Source organism: Herpailurus yagouaroundi, unplaced genomic scaffold (genome assembly GCF_014898765.1).
Source record: "Herpailurus yagouaroundi ecotype Mexico unplaced genomic scaffold, PumYag 205, whole genome shotgun sequence".
In the NCBI taxonomy this organism is placed as follows: domain Eukaryota; kingdom Metazoa; phylum Chordata; class Mammalia; order Carnivora; family Felidae; genus Herpailurus; species Herpailurus yagouaroundi.
In genome coordinates this window covers 10400168-10421102 of record NW_024412436.1, presented here as the reverse complement: position 1 = coordinate 10421102, position 20935 = coordinate 10400168, and the positions used below count along the sequence as shown (strand labels likewise).

Genomic DNA, 20935 nt, shown 5'->3' with positions numbered 1-20935 from the left:
ACGTGAACTGCTTCTGACCCTCTTTTCTTAAGGGACCGTAAAGGATACATTTGCCAGGTCCGTAGTTGCACACCAGATACCCGAGGTCCAATTAGCCCGCCCTAGCGCGGACACCACATCTGACATGCCAGCTGTCGTTGGAGCCACTACTTGGTTAAATCTGCAGGGGTCTACGGTCATTCTCCAGGATCCTTTCCTTTTTTGGCATGGGCCAGACTGGTTATGAAATAAAGACGTGACAGAGACTACCAATCGTGCATCCTTAAGGGCTTAATGGTGACAGTAATCTCAGCTACCCACCTGGAAATGGTAATGATTTTCTAACTTGGCCACGTGTGTGTGGGGGGGTGGGGGAGCAGTTTTAGAGGTTTCCATTTGGCCGTCCCAACTATGATCATTCCTATCCCACAGTCCAGGAGCCCCATGTGGGCTTTACTCCAACAGCCACATATGTCAATTCCAGTTATGCACTTGAGGACTGGAGAAAGGACCCCTGGCATGGAGCCACTGTGGCCCTTCAGGGTCCCCACGCTAAAGGGGGTTGGTGGCACATTGGGCCTCTGAGTATCGCTGTCAAGTCAGACCTACGTCTGATAAGTCCTCCAAATGTCTGGCTATTCCACTTTGACCAGTGTAGGTGCTTTCACCACTTTGACCAATACAGCTGACTGACTGGATGGCCACAGGTCTCTGGGGGAATTGTCATGCTATAGACTTGCCCTGGTGTTGCAGGGCCCCTTTTTCCTAGGGAACTGGCAGATTCTGGATCTAATAATCTACTTAGGTCTGGGGACTGGAGCAAGGACGCTGACTTTTTGTCGAGACGATTGCCCTTAACCGCATCCTCCATTTTGTTTTCTTTAATAGGTGCAGTCAACAGCCTTGTTGGCTGTCCAACAATTTTGCCAGAATATTCTATTGACCATCTCCATAATTCCCTGCAGGTCAAATCCCCATGGCCACTCCTTGTCCTTATGGTAATTGTGGCCCCCTGGTTTCTGGAAGTAAAGTGCCATCACCAAGCCTCTCTTACTTTGGGGTCTTGTCCTCCCCATGGGTGTTAATGAACCCCATCTGTGACTGCCTCACCTCCTCTCGTCCCTGGCTGCAGTGGCAGCCACCACTAGGCCTCTCAGTGATGCCGGTGGTCCTCTTGTCAGATCATATGTCCTTGATGACTGGTGTGCCATCGGGACCTCCTGTAATCCATCCATTCCAGCCTGTCACCTCTCTGAGCCTTTTTATTCCTTCCTTTACCAACTGCCAGGACTCAGGCTTTTCTATGTGCTGACAGTTAGCTGTTGTTTTTTCCAGGTTTCTGAGAGCCACCCCAGAAGTAAATTTGCCCCCTCCTTTAGGGTCCTCACTAAGGTGTTAGTTAAATCCCAGATCCTGAGAAAATGCTTCCAAGCCATCAAGAACTTGCTTATCCGGCTTTAAAGAACCCTTGGAATCCAGTCTCAGGAGTCCTCCCCTCGCTCAGTGAGTACGTAAAGGTTAGTTTTTGTACCAGTCCATGAGAGGATGTGGGGGGGGGGGGCACACGTTCTCTTGTGAGGGAGGAGCTTCTGCAGCATCCCCCAGCCCAGCAGAGGTGACCACTTACTAGAGACGGATGGGCAACGTCTTCATGTCCAGAGGGTGGGTGTGGGAAGGAGTGGGTGTGGAGAGACAGTGCGTTCAGAGGTATCCATCCAGACGACCTTGTTCCAGTTTTCAGGATCCCAGGTTTTTCCTACCGGCACTTCAACCTCTATCCCTACCAGCACCTCAACCTCTACATAACAGACCTGCCTTGATTGAGCGTTCAAGCATCTCTAGAGCCCTGTGAATCCAAAGCTTCAGTGGTGTCTGTCCTTCTGTTACTGGTGATGTTGATCTCTTTTTATAAGCCACCTCTGAGGCACTCCGGTTCTCACCCTTCGCCTGGAACCACTGGGGCTCTGCCTCGCACTGACCTTCTGCACGTTGTTAAGCAATAACAAGTGTTGGCAAGGGTGTGGAGATGAGGGAACCCTGGCGCACTCTTGGTGGGAATGGCAGTTTGGTCAGCCACTATGGAAAACAGTATGGAGGGTTCTCAAAAAATTAAAAATAAGGGGCCCCTGGGTGGCTCAGTTGGTTGAGCGGCCATCTCTTGATTGTGGCTCGGGTCATGATCGCACGGTTGGATTGAGCCCTGTAACAGGCTCCATGCTCGGAGCCTGCTTAAGATTCTGTCTCCTTCTCTCTCTGTCCCTCCCCTACTCTCAAGGTTGTGTGAATGTGCTCTCTTAAAGTAAATAAATGAACTGAAAATAAAAATAAAACCGCCCCGTGATCCAACAGTTCCATTCTGGGTATATATCCAAAGGAAATGAAAACAGGATTTTGAAGAAATATATGCTTTCCCATGTTTATTGAAACATAACTTACAGTAGCCAAGCTATGGAAACAACTCAAGTGTGAAGGGATGAATGGGTAAAGAAGATGTGGTGTACATATATACCCAATGGAACGTTATTCAGCCATGAGAAAGGAGATCCTGCCGTTTGCAACAACATGGATGGATCCTGAGGGCATTATGGTAAGTGAAATAAGCCAGATAGAGGAAGACAAATACTGTGTGATATCACTTATATGTGGAATCCTCAAAAGCCAACCTCTAAAAACAGAGTAGAATGGGGGTTACCAGAGGCAGAGGGGTGGGGGAATTGGGCATATGCTGTTTAAGGGCACAGACTTGGAACTAGCAGACAATGGAGAGCTATGGCACGGTGCGGTGACTATAGTCAACGATCATCATAAACTTCACAGTTGCTGAAAGATTAGATGTTGAGTTGTTCCCACCACAAAAAGGGAAATGATTATGTGACACAACAGGGGTGTTAGTTAATGCCACAATGGTAGTCCTCTCGCGACATGTAAATGTCAAATCAACGCACGTTGAACTTACACAATGTTGTATGTCAATTATATTTCAATGAAAAACATACGTAATTTAGCAAGAACCAGGGGACTCTGTTGTCTTTGTTAGTCCATGCTTTTCAAATGCTTGCTCCATGACACCCGCTAGCACTCCCACCGGGACATTTCCCAGGTCACTACCAATGAAAACTTTAGCAACTGAACCATGAGCTTGAGCCAGAAACTTTTGCGGCCCCTCATACCTTCCAGGATGGTGCTGTCTCTGCCTGCTGGGTGCTGGGCCAGTCTCAAATCCCCTCTGCCTGCCCATTTGCTCAGACCACTCGGGTCACTGCTGCATTGGCCCAGGCCTCTGAGAAGCAGTCGCCAACACGGGATTAAGTATGCAGTGATTTTATTAGAGGAAGTACTCCCTGAAAGGAAATGCGAAGTAGTGGAAGGTCGGGAGAATCACCAGAGAGAGAAAAGAGGGCGAGAGACAGAGATCGGGTGGGGGTCTCCACACCACCTTACAGGGGCCATGCGACATAAGGAAAGTTTGAGAAGCCTTCAGGAGTCCCTGAGGCAGGCCGCAGGGGTCCTGGTCTACCTAGGATCCAGTCTGCCTCAGTATCCCCTCTGTACCCTGTCACCGGAGGGGAGCAGCCTGAGGGTGCACGTGTGGCCTTGGTGCAAGTGTGGTGGACGCCCGAAGGCAGCTGCCGATTTCCTGGCTCAGTCGCACATCTTCGTTTGGAGGCCCGCCAGGAGCATTCCCAAGGCCGCCACACTGCTCATTTTCCTGCCGCCCCACCTACACGGGTACCCCGGCACTCTGGCTCCCCCCCGTAGCAGTGGGTGAAATGTTCCATCCTTAGGGTCAGCGCTGGATCACAGCTATCTTGCCTCCTCAAGATTTTGGTCCAGCAGTTATCCGCCGCCTCTGCTGGTTTTCCCTAGCTCCCGGACGATACCTCTCAGTATTTCAGAACATCTTCCCGGCCTCACCTCTGCCTTGTGTTGGCCTCCATTTCTTTGCTCCCTGTCACAGGAACAAAGGAACTCTCTGAAAGAGTTGCCTCCACTTACTGTCTCCCCTTCCTCGTCTCCCATGTTTTTGTTCACGATGAAAGGAGTTTTATTTTTGTATGAATAAAAATGGTGTAAGTTCAATGTGGCTGGAACGAGAGCAAGAAAGCAAATGTCACTTGGAATTACATCACAGATGCTGTTTTACAATAAGGAGAGTTTTACGTGCTACTCCTCTATTGTTTCCTCTTCCGCCCTTTTAAGGGTTTGATTTAGAACTTCTCTTGATATATCCCCACATCTCTTGATATATCCCCACTCCCCTCCCACAGTGACCCACAGACACCCGCACACAGGCACACAGCGTTAACGGAATGTGATGGATCCTTCCGAACGTTTCTTCATGTTCTCACACACAGAGGTTTTCTTTTGTTTGTAAGATCATACTTTAACTACTTCTCTGTGTTCTCATTCAACAAAACCTCGTGGAAAATCTCTCAAATCGACTAGTACAGATTGATCTATATGGTCAACGTATAATCAATCGATTCAACTCTTCACCTATTGATAGGCATTAGTTCTTTTTGTAGAGTTTTGTCATGACAACCAATGATACAGCATATACGTATATATAGATTCCGTATATCTCTCTCTCTATATATATCCATATATATATATATATATATCCTACGAGTAAGATATATATATATATATCTATATCTCTCTCTCTCTCTCTCTATCCTACTCGTAGGATATATATATGTATATATATCTCCTTTCCATCCCATCTCATCCCATAAATAGATTCCTAAGAGTGGAATTTCTGGGTCTAAGAGCGTGCATATATACGTATTTTTTATTTTACTAAAAAAAAAAAATTTAAATGTTTATTTTTGAGAGACAGAGTGCAAGCGGGGGAGGGGCAGAGAGCGAGGGAGACACCGAATCCGAAGCAGGCTCCAGGCTCCGAGCTGGACACAGGGCTCAAACTCGAACTTGAACTCTTGAATTGTTAGATCACAACCTGAGCCCAAGTCGGACGCTTAACGGACTGAGCCACCCCAGGCGCCGCAAGAGCATAGATGTTTTCAATAGATCTTACCAGATCGCATTCCAAAAAGGCTGAAATAATTCGGTTTTCCTTCAGAAGTGCGAGAGAATTTCCTGACCCTCATTCCTTCCCAAGAGTTACCCTTCCGACTTTGTGCCCTTGGGTGCAGCCTCATTGTAACTTTGTATCTTTCTGACTGCGGGTGAGGTTGACTGTCAGAGGTGGACAGCACCTGATTTTGGAGTCAGTGTGCCTGAGTGTGAATTTCACCTCCATCTCTTAGCAGCTGTGTGACCTTACAAAAATTATTTGCCATTTTTTGTGCCTGTTTCCTCATCTCTGCAATGGGATAATAATATTCCCATCTCACAGCGTTGTTGAAGAGAATTAGGTAAATTATTATAACAATTCCTGGTGCATAGTAAACACCAAAAAAAAATGTTGTTTTAAATACATTTATTGGGGGGCGTCTGGGTGGCGCAGTCGGTTAAGCGTCCGACTTCAGCCAGGTCACGATCTCGCGGTCCGTGAGTTCGAGCCCCGCGTCGGGCTCTGGGCTGATGGCTCGGAGCCTGGAGCCTGTTTCCGATTCTGTGTCTCCCTCTCTCTCTGCCCCTCCCCCGTTCATGCTCTGTCTCTCTCTGTCCCCAAAATAAATAAACGTTGAAAAAAAAATTTTAAAAAATAAATACATTTATTGGCTGTTTGGGTATGCTCCTCTGTAAAATGACTGTATCCTTTGCTCTCATCGGGTGTTTTTTCTTTCTATCAAATATTTTTATCAGATTTTGTCTCACCTCCTTCAATAAAGATTTTAAAGATTTGTAATTAAATAAAATTTAATTTCTGTAACTGAGAGTTGATGGGGGTGGGGGAGAGGAGAAAGTGGGGGATGGGCATTGAGGAGGGCTCTTGTTGGGATGAGCACTGGGTGTTGTATGGAAGCCAATTCGACAATAAATTACATAAAAAAAAATTTGTCACTACAATGAATAGATTACTTTTTGTTATTTCTATTGTTGTTATATAGCATTCTAGAGAAAAATTACTAATTTTTAAATATTTATCTTACATTGTGCCATCAAATTATCTTAGTCTAGACAACTATAGGGTAGTTCTTGTGACTAAGTTTGGGTTTCCTCGGCATATGATCTTATATTTGAAAGAGAGGATTTTTCTCTCCTTTCCCCCAGTGCTTATAATGGTTATTTTATTTTATTTTCCTCTTGTAATGTCAGAACTCTCAAAAACAGTGGTGAATAGCAGGTATCCCTGTCTTGTTCTTGATTTTAGTAAAATAAGAAATTCCAACTGTGGACAGCAGCTTTGATCTGCCCCTGGGGTTCCATCTCAAGATCTTCTAGTCTTTGTGAGCCTCTATTCTTTTTTCTGTTTTTATTTTTTTTTTAATGTTTATTCATTTTTTGAGGGGGGGGAGGGGCAGAGAGAGCGCGGCAGACACAGAATCTGAAGCAGGCTCCAGGCTCCAAGCTTGTCAGCACAGATCCCGATTCGGGGCTTGAACCCATGAACCATGAGATCATGACCTGGTTGAAGTCAATTGCTTAACTGACTGAGCCACCCAGGAGCCCCTGTGATCCTGTATTCTTGATGTCCCTGCTGTTGATTTCATTCTCGTGTAGCTAGCCTCCGCAATCGCATAAGCCAATTCTTTTAAACAAATTGCTTTACACACACGCGCTTCCCACGAGTTCTGCTTCTGTAGTTGAACTCTGACTGCTAGAAATACTGATTGTTTGAAAGCTGTGGTGACCCTTGGGCAAATTAAGCAGCTTATGTTGAACATGAAAATCACACTTTAAAACTTAAAATTAAAACTTAGAGCATCCGCTCCTTGTTTTCAATATAACAAGTTGTACATTTCACGTGTGACTCTACTGCTAGAAAAACTTCTGGAATACGCTGAAGGCAGATCATTTAGGACACATTAAGCCTTTTGTGCATAAGTGAACTATAGCCATCTAAGGTTTCATATGAGCAGTTTCACGCAAAATAATATTTGACACGTTTATACACTTTCAAAAAATTTACTCACATTCTTAGGAAGGATGTTAACAGCCAAAGTTAGCTTCATTTTAACTTTTTAGAACACCATAGAAGAGCATATAGAGTACCTTAAGGTAAGTGCAAACACCTTAACGTTAATTTTGTAATATACAACGGATATGAGGGTATTCGTCTCGGGGCAATTCAAAAACATTCTTCGGAGCTTGAATTTGATGATACATACTATGTGCTTTGTACGTCTTGGTCACACACACACTTGCAATGTAAGTATATATACATACTCTCTTTACATAAATATATATACATCCCTACTGTACAAGCTTTGGTTCCTCCTAATTATTCTTTGGTGTTCTTTCATATTTGTTGAGTGTTTCGTAAATACATTGTTTATAGATCCTCATGTAATGGAAATAGCTCAAAACCAGAATACTGAAGAACAATAGCATCAGAACAAAGAGGAAAGCAGCAACCAGGTAGCCACTGGGACTGAAACAAGAACAGAAGAGAAACCAGTCCATTAGAAGTCATCATTGACTTTGGTTGTGAGTTTATTTAGTCAGACAACGTTTGAATGGCTAGCTCCTATGCCACTGACAGCAAACAGAGATTAGTAAGACAGCCTGTCTACCCTCAGGACGTTTGCCTCTTAGTGTTCAAGGTAGACCAGGGAGGAAAACAGAGAGTGTGGTGAATGAGAGAAAGAAACATGAAATTTGCTGGGGGGGGGGGGGGGGGGGGGGCGGGGAGGGCAGACATCCGGAAGGCCTTCCAGTGGTGGTGACCTTTGAACAGAGTACTGGTGGGAATAGGATTAGGAGCCTTAGAATGGGCTCCCTGGATAAAAATGCCTGGCAGTGGGGGCAGGGGGAACACCTGGGCATCTGACTCTTGACTTTGGCTTGGGTCATGATCTCAGGGTTGTGGGATGGAGCCTGGAGCCTGCTTGGGATTCTCTCTCTCTCTCTCTCTCTCTCTCTCTCTCTCCCCCTCTGCCCCTCCCCTGCTCATGCTGTCTCTCAAAAAATAAAAATAAATTGGGGCACCTGGGTGACTCAGTCCATTAAGCATCTGACTTTGGCTCAGGTCCGTGAGTTCGAGCCCTGCGTCAGGCTCTGTGCTGTCAGTTCAGAGCCTGGAGCCTGCTTTGGATTCTATATCTCCCTCTCTCTCTGCCCCTCCCCTGCTCATTCTTGTTCTCTCTCTCTCTCTCTCTCCCTCTCTGTTTCTCTCTCTCTCTCTCTCTGCTACTTTCCTCTGGGTACCAGGCCTCTTCACCTGGGACTCTGCATGGGTGCCTCCCATCAGGGTGGATTTATTGCTTGAGCCAAACACTGTGCTCTTTTCTATTTGGTGTCCTGTTATCTGACTTCAGTTTTTGGTTCCTTTTTAAGCCATAATTATTTATTTGCAGTGTTAAAGTTTCCCCAGGTCCCTCCTTACTCAGACCTTCCTTCTATATGGATACGAGCTTAATCTGACTCCAGTGAATGGTCTCCTTCTTGGAGGAAGTTAATTAACTGACTCAATAAATTACCTGATATGAGCCAGGTCCTGTGGTAGTACCTGGATAAACAATGATAAGTAAGAATAGACATGGTCCCCATCTTTAGCTTACATTCAAGTGGGGACATAATCGTTAATCAGTGATGAGAAAATAAATAGAAAATTTTATTTGCGATAAGAACTAAGTAGGAGAGAGATACAACACAATGAAAGCTTACTATAGCAGGATTTAACCTGGTGATAGGGTCAAGAAATGCCTCCATTTTAGGGAAAATATAATTATCCTAAACTATGAAGAATTAAATGGAAACGTAGTTGGCAAAGTTAAGTAGGAAAGAGGTAAGGAAGAGTTGCCAGATGGAAGAAATCGCACCTGTGAAGTTCCTGTTTCGGGACAGAGTATGGAGAAAGTTGGGAACTGAAAGAAGGTCGGTGGGTCTAGAGCGGAGAAGATGGCGGGAGCATAATGCAAGATGAGATTGGCAAAGTAGGTGGGGGCCAGATCATGGTAGGTCTTCTAAGCCTTGTTGTGGAGTTACTATTTTAAGGAAAAAAAACCCTAAGTGTTTCAGGCTATAAAATTAGCATTTGAAAAGATCACTTTGGCCCCAGCGAAGGAAATGAACTAGAAGAAAATAGAACTGAATGAGGCAAGATGTGTTAGGTGTCTACTGCAGCTGTTCCCATCTGAGATCATGGTAGCTTGGATTGGAGAGGTGGCGATAGGCTTGGTGGGAAGCGGACTCATTAAAGGGCGGTTCAGGAGATTGAATGAATGAGAATCAGTGACTGGATGAGCTGGGGGAAATAGAGAAATGAACGTGAGCCCTAGGTTTTTTGGTTTTTCGTTTTTGTTTTTGTTTTTTTGGTATTTTATTTACTTATTTATTTATTTTTTCTTTTTGACTTGTAGATGTTTGGCTTGTACAGTTCAATGTGCTATTTCCTGAGAGAAGGAACACAGGAACACAGGGTTGCTGTACTGTTCATCTCCTGAAGGCACCATTCATATTATAGCCCATGTGAATGGATTCTCTTGGAGCTGTGCAGAGACAACCTGCAGGGATGTATGCAATTACCCCAACGGATCGGTTTTAGAGTGGGACAAATAATGGGGTAAGGGAACGGGTGATAAGATCACGAGACCACTTTTGGACATGTCCAGCTTGACCAGTCTCTGAGACATCTAAAACAAGACGTTAAGTATATGGTAGGATCTTTGGCTCTGGACAGGCCAGAGATGTGATTTGGGAGTCATGCGTATATAGATAGATGCTTACTGAAGCCATGAGTATGGCTGAGCTTGCCAGGATGAGAAGCTCATGAGACCAGGGCTGAGCCCTGGGCAAAGTCAACATTTACTGGCTGCTGAAGGAGGTTGAGGCTCTCTTTACTTGAGAGAGACTGGCTATAGAAGTTTAGGAAAACCCATAAAGCAATACAGCAGTCAAAGGAAGAGTCAACACTGATGAAACGGGAAATAAGATGAGGGCTGGTAAATATCAGGTTCAGTGCAGGCCAGTTCCGGTTCAAGATGGTGACATAGGAGGCTCTTGAACTCACCTCCTTCCACCATCACACCCATGCCACAGCTATCTGAGGAACAGTTCTCTCCAAAAGAAATCCAGAAACTAGCTGAGCAACATCTACACATTGGGTGAATGAGAAAAAATCCACCCACATCGAAATGGGTAGGAGTGACTAGAACACAATCTGACCATAAACCCCACACCCAGCACAGCAACACACAACCAGGAGCTTGTCCCTGAAGCCTGAAGGGTTTGGACCCAACATCTAGAGTCTCAATCTACAAGAGTTCCACCTGAGGGACAGGCCCCCCAAACACTTAGCTCTGAGAGCCAACCGGACTTGTATCTATGAGACCCACGAGGCAGCGCAGAAAAGGGATCCTGAGCACTTGCAGGAGCTAAGCCCCCCTTAACCCTCAGCCCAGAGAGAGCAGACTGAAATGCCCATCTCCTCATCTTTCCATGAAGAGGTCTATTTGCTTGTCTTACAAGTTATGGTCTGGGGTTCAGGCTCCTGATTTAACACACATCAAGGGGCTGACTGAAATCCTTTCCAGACACTTGGGAGTGTGGCAAGTGCCATCTTAACATTCTCTCTGCTTTTCCTTCGACCACTGGTATCTCTCTGAAAGGAGCTTCTGCACATGACCGGTGGCCCCAGCTTCTATGGCTGCCATGCAGGGGACACTCCCTTTATCGCCTGACTCTGGTTGTCAGGAGAACTTACATTCACTAGTCCTGTAGGAGTGTGACAAACTCCATTTAGCTGAGATTAACCCAGGATTTGGCACAGAGGGAACAGACAGGAACACCCATCTCCCAGTCTTTTCCCTGAAAGAGGTCTATTTGCATACTTGAAAAGCCACTGCCTATGTGTCCAGTTTCCAATCAGCTTGCATCCAGGTGCTGACTGAGGTCCTCTTCTTTGGGAGGCTGGCAGGTCTTGGCACACCCTCAACTATTAGAAAACCCTCAGAATTAAGAAGGCACCTTGGATAGGGGCACCTGGGTGGCTCAGTCAGTTAAGCGTCTGACTTGGGCTCAGGTCATGAGCTCACGATTAGTGGGTTTGGGCCCCGCATCGGGCTCTGTGCTGACAGCTCAGAGCCTGGAGCCTGCTTCGGATACTGTCTGTCTGTCTGTCTGTCTGTCTGTCTCTCTCTCTCTCTGTCCCTTCCCCCACTCATGTTCTGTCTCTGTCTCAAAAATAAACATTAAAAAAAAAATGTTTAAAGAAAGCATCTTGGACAGTCAAAGGTTTGAGAGACAACCAACAGCTAGGGCCAGACTGAACAATAAGGTTCATCTCCTCCCTGAGACCAATCCTACAAGACTATTGAAAAGAGGCTGTCTTCTCTAAGTCAGAAGCCAATGCAGTCAAAGGAAATGAAGAAACGGAAGAAATTTGTTCCAAACAAAAGAACAAGAGAAAACTCAAGAAACAGACCTTGGCTTAACCAACTGAGCCACCCAGGCACCCCAAGGTTTTATCAGTTTATTTAAATTAAAAACTTGGGGGTGATTAAAAGCCTACGAGGAGGATCTAGTTGAGAGGAAAAGTTTAATATACAAAAGAGAGAAGAAATAATGGATTTGGAAGTTTCCTTAGAAAGTAAGAGGGTTCAAAGCACAGGAGGAAGAATTAAAGAGGACAAATAAAATTTCTTTAACTGTAACAGGATGGAAAAAGGAGAGAATGGATATAGGTGTTTGCAGATTTATATGTTTGGAATCAGGAATCAGGAGTGTTCCCGGGTGCTGGCTTCTAATTTCCCTGGAATGGTGGAGACAAGCTCATCTGATGGTTGTTAAGTAAAGATGGTCCAAGGAGGAAGCTAATTAGATAAGGTCCGAGGTCGTTATGGAGAGTAGAGACGTTGGTTGGCCAGAGAAAGATAGGAAGATTCTCAGGTAGTGTTGGTGACCTACATGAAGTCGGTGATTAATCTGCCCTGTTGTGTCACTTTCTTTACCGACACTTGGCCGTTCAGGTGTAATCACAGAGCGCTGTGGGGCGCTAAATTCCAGAAAGGTAAGGAGATACTAGTGCTACTGAAGGAATAAAGTGTAAGAAGATACTAAATAAAAAAGGAGAAATTGAAAGTAGAAGTGGAGGTCCCAATGGGAACAATGCAGAGCTGTGGTGAGTATAGCTGGAGTAGCAAGCTGGAAGGTCAGAGAATGGGATGTCTGAGCGGATGCTTCGGGAAGCAGAGACATTCTGACAGTAATGCCAGTGTCCTCAGTGTGACTATGGGAGTGGGTGGTGGAAACACAGCAGAGGAAGAGGACACTCAGGATGAGGAAAGGCCTTGATGTTGGCAGGGTTAGCCATGTGGGCACAGATGGTGGGGACTGATATGGAGGTGGAAACAGCACGGCAGGGCCAAGGTCATCAATGAGTGGAGAGGACTTTGGGGAGGATGCGGCAACACAGAGAAAGGGCGGAGGTACAGCGGATGCCATGAGCCTCAAAGGGTGGGTGTTGAAAAAGATACGTTTTAGTTTTGTTTTAGAAGAACCGGGATAAATAATGATCCGACAGTGGTAATGGCACTGCGAGGCACCTGGGGGTCATTGGGAAATAAACAGCCAGCATTCTAGAGGGCTGAAGGTGAAGCAGTGTCCTGGGGGCGGGGGAGAGGGAGATAAGAGGGGGGAGCTCAGAGGATGGTTGAGGATTTAGGTGAGTTTGCTGGTTAAATGGTAGCAACTCCAAAGGACCCAGTGGAAAATCTGGGGAAGTGGTTGAGACTGGGCCAAAAGGCAAGGGAGCACTAAATGTCTGCCTCCTACAGGCTGGTCTTCAGCCAATGTTTGCTCATGAAAAGGGCTTTCTTGCTAGGAAAATGTCCACCACCAGCTAACCCCTTCTCTCCTCTGCCGCCCCCGTTCAGGGCTCACTAACCTACAGACTGTTCCCTAGGCTGCACCATATGCGCTGGCTGCTAAAATCCCAGCTACTAGGAGGTGAGCTGGGGCGACTGGGTGAAATCCTCCTTCACTGTCTTCTGTCCTCTCCAACTCACCAATGCCCCCTTCTGATGGTGGATACTTGGGTGGACGGATGTTATTAATATTCATCGAAATCAAACATGCCAATCGAATCCTCATTAGGAAGGGAAGTCACTGCCAAACGCTATACATGTTTCCCAAAGTCACTTCGAAATAACACATGGCTCATCTCATTTGTAGGTTATTCACACTATTGATCTCCCGTTGGTACAAAACATCAAGGAGTCAGTAATGTTTGAAGTAGGGCCGTAAGTAAACTTAATTGTTTGTCTTCCATTTTTTAAAATTTTACAAAAACCAGGCCCAGGACAGAGATGCAAAGTCATTTGTGACCCCAGGGTGAGCATGAAGACTCCTTACTCTGCCCTCCTGGGAAACTCAAGTTGGGTCCAGGAAAATGCCTTTGCTACCTGTTTCCTGGATGCATAAGAATATGGCCAGTGGTCAAGGGCGGACCTGGGGTCATTGGGGGCACAGCCAGTGTCTGCTCCCAGTCTCCACCACTGCAGCCTACAGTCTGGCCCTTAAGTGGGGTTCAAAGAGGCGTTGGATGGGAAGACAGCAGGCACTGGGGGATGAAACAGAAGGGGACCCCCAGCTGCAGTAACAATTCTCAGAAACTCCTTCCAGCCTCATCCCTGGGATGATTGATACATACAATTTTAGGGTATCACATATAGGGCAGAAGTATTAGGGTCCCAGGGAAATGGGGGAGAGAGGTTTTTCCTTTTTTTAGCTGCCACCCTTGTCTTTTACAACTTCCCTCATTAAAATCTGATTAGGCACCGGGCATTACCTGGGAATCATTCCGAAGGTCTCTATTGCAAAGATAGTTGTTAGGTTACAGAAACTGCAAATCAGAAAAATAATATTAAAGATGAAATTAAGTGCAATATATTAAGACTCCATCCAAATCTTTACGGTAATGATCAAATCATGTATTATCCTAATTAAGGTGTCAATTTCTCGGTAATGGAGAGACTAGATGCATTTGCATAACAGCCATGATGGTTTTTCCATATGTGTGACTTGGCCTGCTTGCTGTATAATTTCTCAGAGCTTGTCAGTGCGATTTCATGGTCCTCTTAACAGCTTTGCATCGTTTTGATGGTGGGTCCCGAGGCAACAGCAATAATAATAATAATAATAATGTTTTACTGAGCATTAGTACTTATTGAAAGCGAATACTATCTGTTTCCTTTGTACCAGGCAGTGTACCAAATACCTTCCATGAATTATCTGCTGAATCCTCACAGGAACCCTTTCTTTTAGATGAAGAAACTGACGCTTAGATAGGTTAGGCTACTTGCAAAAGTTTACACAGCTGTAAGTAGCAGAGCCGAATTCAGGTTTTTCTGATCGAAGAGCCTGTGACGTTCACCTGATGTAGGTTGACTCTTTCAAGAAGCTAAGAATGTGAGGAACTAGACATATGGAACTGTGTTATTAACTTCTAAAGTTACTGAATATCTCTCATAATGTAGCCTATTTCTTGGAAAGAGATAGAGTAGAGCTAAATCAACATTAATGATACGACTGCACCTATCTTCATGTGGGAGAAGGGAGAAGAAAGGAACTTAACTTGATTGAGCAAAATTAGGGATTTTTACCCAGGCCTTTCATTTGATCCTCAGAATACTATTAAGAGAGGAATTATAGACTCATTCGACAAATAAAGAAATAAGCTCAGAGACTAAGCAATTTCCTTGAGGAGGCATATCTATCAGTGGCAAAATTCGGTTTCGAGCCAAAGTAGATTCTAGCTTTCAAGGTCCATCCATATTGTAGCAAATGGCAAGATTTCCTTCTCTTTTTACGGCCGAGTAATATTCCATTGTATTTATATACCACATCTTCTTTATCCATTCATCCATTGATGGACACATACATCATTTCCATGTCTTGGCTACTGTAAATAATGTCGCAATGATCAGGAGGGTGAATCTTTTCAAGTTAGCGTTTTCATTTTCTTTGGGTAAATACCCAGGAGAGGAACTGCTGGATCACATGGTAGTTCTATTTTTAGCTTTTTGAGGAAACTCCATAGTGTTTTCCATAGTGGCTACAGCAATTCACATGCCCACCAATAGTGCACAAGATCCCCTTTTTCCCACATCGTTGCCAACACTTGTTATCTCTTGTCTTTTTGAGAACAGCCATTTGAACAGGTGTGAGGTGACATCTTGTTGCTCTTTTGATCTGCATTTCCTTGATGATGAGTGACGTCGAGCACCTTTTCATATGCCTGTTGGCCATCTGTATGTCTTGGAAAAATGTCTATTCAGATCTTCAGCCTAGTTTTTAAATGGATTGTTTGTTTTCGTATTGCGTTATATGAATTCTTTGTATATTTTGCAGATTAACCCCTTATTGGGTGTGTGATTTCCACAGGTTGTCTTTTCATTTTGTTGATGGCTTCCTTTGCTGTGCAGAAGCTTTTTAGTTTGGCGTAGTCCCACTTGTTTCTTTTTGCTGTTTTTTTTTTGTTTTTTTTTTTTTTTTGGTGTCAGATTCAAAAAATCATGGCCAGGACTGAAGTCAAGGAGCTTCCCACCTATGTTTTCTCCCAGTTTTATGGGATAAGGCCTTACATTCGTGTCTTTAATCCATTTTGAATTAATTTTTGTGTATGGTGTGAGACAGGGGTCTAATTTCATTCCTTTGCATGCAGCTGTCCAGTTTTCCCAACACCATTTATTGAAGAGACTGTCTTCCTCCCTGCTGCATATTCTTGGCTCCTTTATAATAAATTAATTGACTATCTATGTGTGGGTTTTTTCTGTCCTCTCTATTCTGTCCATTGATGTATGTGTCTGTTTTTATGCCAGGACCATACAGTTTTGATTACAATAGCTTTGTAGGATAGTTTGAAATCAGGAAGGGTGATGCCTCTCACTTTATTCTTTTTTTTCAAGATGACTTTGGCTATTTGGGGTCTGTTGTCATTCCATTCCATATAAATTTTAGGATTGTCCTCGTTCTGTGAAGAATGCTATTGGAATTTTGATAGGGATTGCATTGAATCTGTAGTTTGCTTTGGGTATTTTAACAATATTAATTATTCCAATCCATGAGCATGGAATATGTTTCCATTTATTGGTGACTTCTACAATTTCTTTCATCATTGTCTTATAAAAATTTAGCCAAAGAGTTGAGTGTCTAGGTCTTTCAACTCTTTGGTTAAATTTATTCCTAGGAGGGGTGCCTGGGTGGCTCAGTCGTTTGAGCATCCAACTTTGGCTCAGGTCATGATCTCGCAGTTCGTGAGTTTGAGCCCCATGTTGGGCTCTGTGCTGACAGCTCGGAGCCTGGAGCCTGCTTCGGAATCCGTGACTGCCTCGCTCTCTGCCCCTCCCCGACTCATGCTCGGTCTCTGTGTCTCAAAAAATAAGTAAATGTTAAAAAAATTACAAAAAAATTTATTCCTAGGTATTTTGTTCTTTTTGATGCAATTGTAAATGAGATTTTCTTAATTTCTCTGCCTCATAGTTCATTATTAGTATATAGAAACATAACTGATTTTTATATATTCATTTTGTTTCCCGCCACATTACTGACTTTGTTCATTAGTTCTAACAGTTTTTTTTTTTTGGGTGGAGTCTTTAGGGGTTTCCAAATATAATATCATGTCAACTGCAAATAGTGAACATTTTGCTTCTTCCTTTCTGATTTGTATGCCTTTTATTTCTTTTTCTTGCCTAATTGCTCTGGATAGGACTTCCAATTCTATGTGGAACAAAACTAAAAGTGGGCATCTCTGTCTCTCATCTTTGTTCTTGATCTTAGGGGAAAGGCTTTCAGCTTCTCTGCATTCAGTATGATGCTAACCAAGGACTTGTCATATATGGCCTTTATTATGTTGAGGCATGTTCCTTCTCCACTTTGTTGAGTTTTTTTTTTAAATAATAAATTAATGTTGGATTTTGTCAAATACTTTTCTGCATCTAGTGAGATCATCATATGGTTTTTATCTTTCGTTTTGTTAATGTGTATCACACTGATTAATTTGCAGATATCAAATCATCCTTGTATCCCTGGGATAAATCCACTCGATCATAGTATATGGTCCTTTTTAAATGTATTGTTGAATTTGGTTTGGTAATATTTCCTTGAGGATTTTTGTATCTATGTTCATCAAGGATAATGACCTATAATTTTCTTTTCTCGTGGTATCTTTGTCTGGTTTTGGTACTAGTAATGTTGGCCTCATAAAATGGGTTTAGAAACATTCTTTTCTCTTGCATTTTTCAGAAAATTTTGAGGAGGTTAGATATTCTTTAAATGTTTGGTAGAATTTACCAGTGAAGCCATCTGGTCTTGGACTTTTGTTGAGAGTTTCTTTTTCTTACTGATTCACTCTCCTTACTAGTAGTCAGTCTAATCAGATTTTCCTTTTTTTTTTTTTTTTTTTAATTTGAGAGAGAGAGAGAGAGAAGAAGAAGAAGAAGAAGAAGAAGGAGGAGGAGGAGGAGGAGGAGGAGGAGGAGGAGGAGAGGTGCAAAGGGAGAGAGAGAGAATCCCAAACAGGTCCCATGCTCAGCACAGAGTGAGACACAGGGCCTGATAACACCACCCTGGGATCATGACCTGAGCTGGACTTAAACAGATACTCAACCGACTGAGCCACCCAGGTGCCCCTGATTTTCCATTTTCTTCATGATTCAGTCTTGGTAGGTTGTATGTTTCTAAGAGTTTACCCATTTCTTCTAGGTTGTCTAACTTGTTGGCATATAATTGCTTATAGTAGTTCTTATGATCCTATGTATTCCTTTGGTATCAGTTGTAACTTCTCTTTCATTTCCAATTTTATTTGAGTCCTCTCTCTTTTTTCCTATTGAATCTAGCAAAAATTTTGTCTGTTTTGTTTACCTTTTCAAAAACCAACTCTTAGTTTCTACTGTCTTTTTAGTCTCTATTTCCGCTCTGATCTTTGTTATTTCCTTCCATTTACTAACTCTGGGCCTTCCTCTTTTTCTAGTTCTACGAAGTGTAAAGTTAAGTTGTTTATTTGAGATTTTTCTTCCTTCTTGAGGTAGAGGATTTCCTTCCTTTTTATGGCTGAATAATACTCCATTCTATACTTATATATACCACATTTTCTTTATCATTCACTCATTAATGGGCACTTAGTCTCCCTCCATGCCTTGGCTATTATAAATAATGCTGTCATGAACATGGGGGTGCATATATCTTTTTGGGTTCCCTCTTACCTTATATGATGTTGTCATGTTTTAGTGTAACTCATTTATTGGACTTTGTAGAGTGGAGTAGAAATTTTATTCAATCCCATGATTATCCCTTTAAATAGATGCTAAAACTATTACAATAAAATATTTATATTCACCTATAGTTTGGATCCAGGATCTTCACACGAAACACATACATTCCAGAATGGTCTACGGGCCAAACTAAATGGTTATAGTTAGACTTGTTGATAATCTCATACGGTTGATTCAAGTCTCCCGGTTTTCCAATAGCATAAGAAAAACAGTGTTTATAGTTCTGAACAGGAAACAAAGACAAAAACCTTAGGGTTGTTTTCTAGGGGAAGAGGTGTTGCAGATTATAGGAGAGAGGAGAAAGTATGTGATAGCTAGAGGGGAGAAGGGAATGATCTGGAGAAATACACTTATGTTTGTTGGGCAGTATTAAGGGATGGTTTTAATCATGAAATTAAAGTGAAACCAGTCAGCATGGGTGTGTCTTCCTCCAACCACCAGTCAGATGTCAAGGTGGACAGTTGGATTTAATAAGGGTTGTGATTTAGCCACACAAGTCTGAAGAAGTGTGAGGAAGGAGGGAATTCAGGGTACATATCAACAGAGTGATAGAATTATTGACCATGGAATTTAAGCTGAATAAAGAGCAAGAGAACCTGGGGGTGGGGTGAGGGTGGTGGGGTCACTGGATTGAAGGTCATTTTGAGGTTGAAGGATTGTCCAAAGGATTGTCACAGTCAAGGTTCTAGGGTTATGTTGCTGGAAGGGTTGGGAGTGGTGGATGGAAAGTGGAATGCTTAGAGCTGGGAATATAGAGGATAATACATATTTTTTTGTATATATATCTCTGTCTTGACATGCACAGATTCTAATGTAGAAGTAAAGTAACATTCCTGTTGTAGGACTTACATTTTACAGGCTCAGGTACTGTATAGGTCCCTTTTATTCATGAGATATGATTTGATTTTCCATATAACATAAATTAATTTCAATTCAAGAAAGTTCGATTGAAAAAATGGAAAATATTATAGTATGGGACTGATAGTTGGCATTCAGAAGTGGTCTTTTCGTTGTACAAAAATTGAAACTTCAGGTGTTCTTTAGAAAGACTTACTCTCAATGCTTCAACGTGTTTGTCAGGTATTTAATAAATCTGCAAACACAGGTTTTAGCAGAAAAAAGTTAAAATTGTTGGTAACACAGGAACAATGGAAGATCAAACAGGAATAAGATGAAGCACTTTTGAAATCATAATACTAATGCAATAGAAAAATTGGATGTGAGTTGCAGAAACAAATTTAAATCCAGAATGTTTCCATCAAGCTTTTGTTAATGCTGAAATGCCAATTTAGTTATTACAAATAAAGTTTTCTGGGTAATAATTTCCTTACCTCAGGTCCCCAGACTTCTTCTAGTGGGAGGTGCTTGTTAAGCTCAATCATTGACTTCCATGTCTGGGCTTCATTTAAACAACCACTCTGGCAAATAATTGTACATATAGGAAGTTAACAGACAAACAAATGAGCAAAGGAAAAAAAGAGAGAGAGAGAGAAACCAAGAAATCTACTTTTAACTGTGGAGAACACAATGATGGTCACCAGAATGGAGGTGGGTGGGGGAGATGGATGAAGCAGGTCATGGGAATGAAGGAGTGTTCTTGTGATGACCAGGATGGAACTGTTGAGTCACTATATTGTGCACCTGATGCAAATATAACGCCGTAGGTCGACTCTACTGGAATTAAAATAAAAAACCTAATAGAAAATTGCGCACACACATATGTTTTGTATATATACACATGTATATAAACTCATTCCTAATATTTAATATATTTAATGTCATTGAAAAATGTATATTTATTTATTTTTTAATTCCTTAAATGTTTGCTGATATAAAGGGGAACAATTGACAGTTGTATATTGACCTTGAAGAAAAGGGAAACTCACTTATTTTAAGTGTTTCACATGAAAAGTAATGTTATCGGTGAATATGACCATCTTATTTCTTCCTTTCCAATTCTCATGCTTTTAATTACTTTGCATTGTATCATTTGCCTTGTTACAGAGATCGGACACAATGTTGTATAGAAGTGGTGATGACTGACACCCTCATTTCACTCCTGGCTCCAGAAAGAAGGCTTTCAAATTTTCACCACTAAGTAAGAAGTTTCTATAATTTTTTTTTTGTAGTTACATTTTATTAGGTTAAAGAAGTTACCATATACTTATAATTTTCTACGATTTATTTTGGTGCTATTCTTTATTTTTTTTAAGTAGGCTCCACTCCCAATGTGGAGCTTAAACTCATGACCCTGAGAATTCCAAGGTGTATTTTTAAAATAATGTTACATATGGCTACATATGTATATAATGTTAACCTAATGGCTTTTCAACTATTATAATAATCCATGCTTATTGTTCTTTACTCTGTTAATATAGTGGCTTTCTTTGATTTTCAAATGATATTCCAGCTCTTCATTTATAAAATAAACAAAACTTGTCAGGATGCGTGATTTAAAAAAACAATTTTTTTTAATGTTTTTATTTTTGAGAGAGAGAGAGAGAGAGAGCGAGCGAGTGCATGAGCGGGAGAGGGGCAGAGAGAGAGGAAGACACAGAATCCAAAGTAGCCTCCAGGCTCTGAGCTGTCAGCACAGAGCCCAACGCGGGGCTCAA

The 20935-nt window shown here is 42.6% G+C and overlaps 1 protein-coding gene across 2 annotated transcripts in view; it reads right to left on the bottom strand.

The window, feature by feature from the left end:
- Window positions 1-7031: 7031 nt before the first annotated feature.
- The window catches only part of CATSPERE (catsper channel auxiliary subunit epsilon), a 196699-nt gene continuing 182795 nt past the window's right edge, over window positions 7032-20935 (bottom strand). Inside the window, exons 19-22 of one of the 2 annotated variants that reach the window (XM_040451860.1) lie at window positions 19652-19738; window positions 18386-18543; window positions 13838-13891; window positions 7032-7480 (exon numbers count right to left, since the gene is read on the bottom strand). In XM_040451860.1, coding sequence (XP_040307794.1) covers window positions 7327-7480; window positions 13838-13891; window positions 18386-18543; window positions 19652-19738 — 453 coding nt within the window. In that variant the 3' untranslated portion in view covers window positions 7032-7326. Of the gene's footprint in view, window positions 7481-13837; window positions 13892-18385; window positions 18544-19169; window positions 19414-19651; window positions 19739-20935 lie in introns of those variants that run through there. The other variant, XR_005783631.1, reaches the window with a different exon arrangement.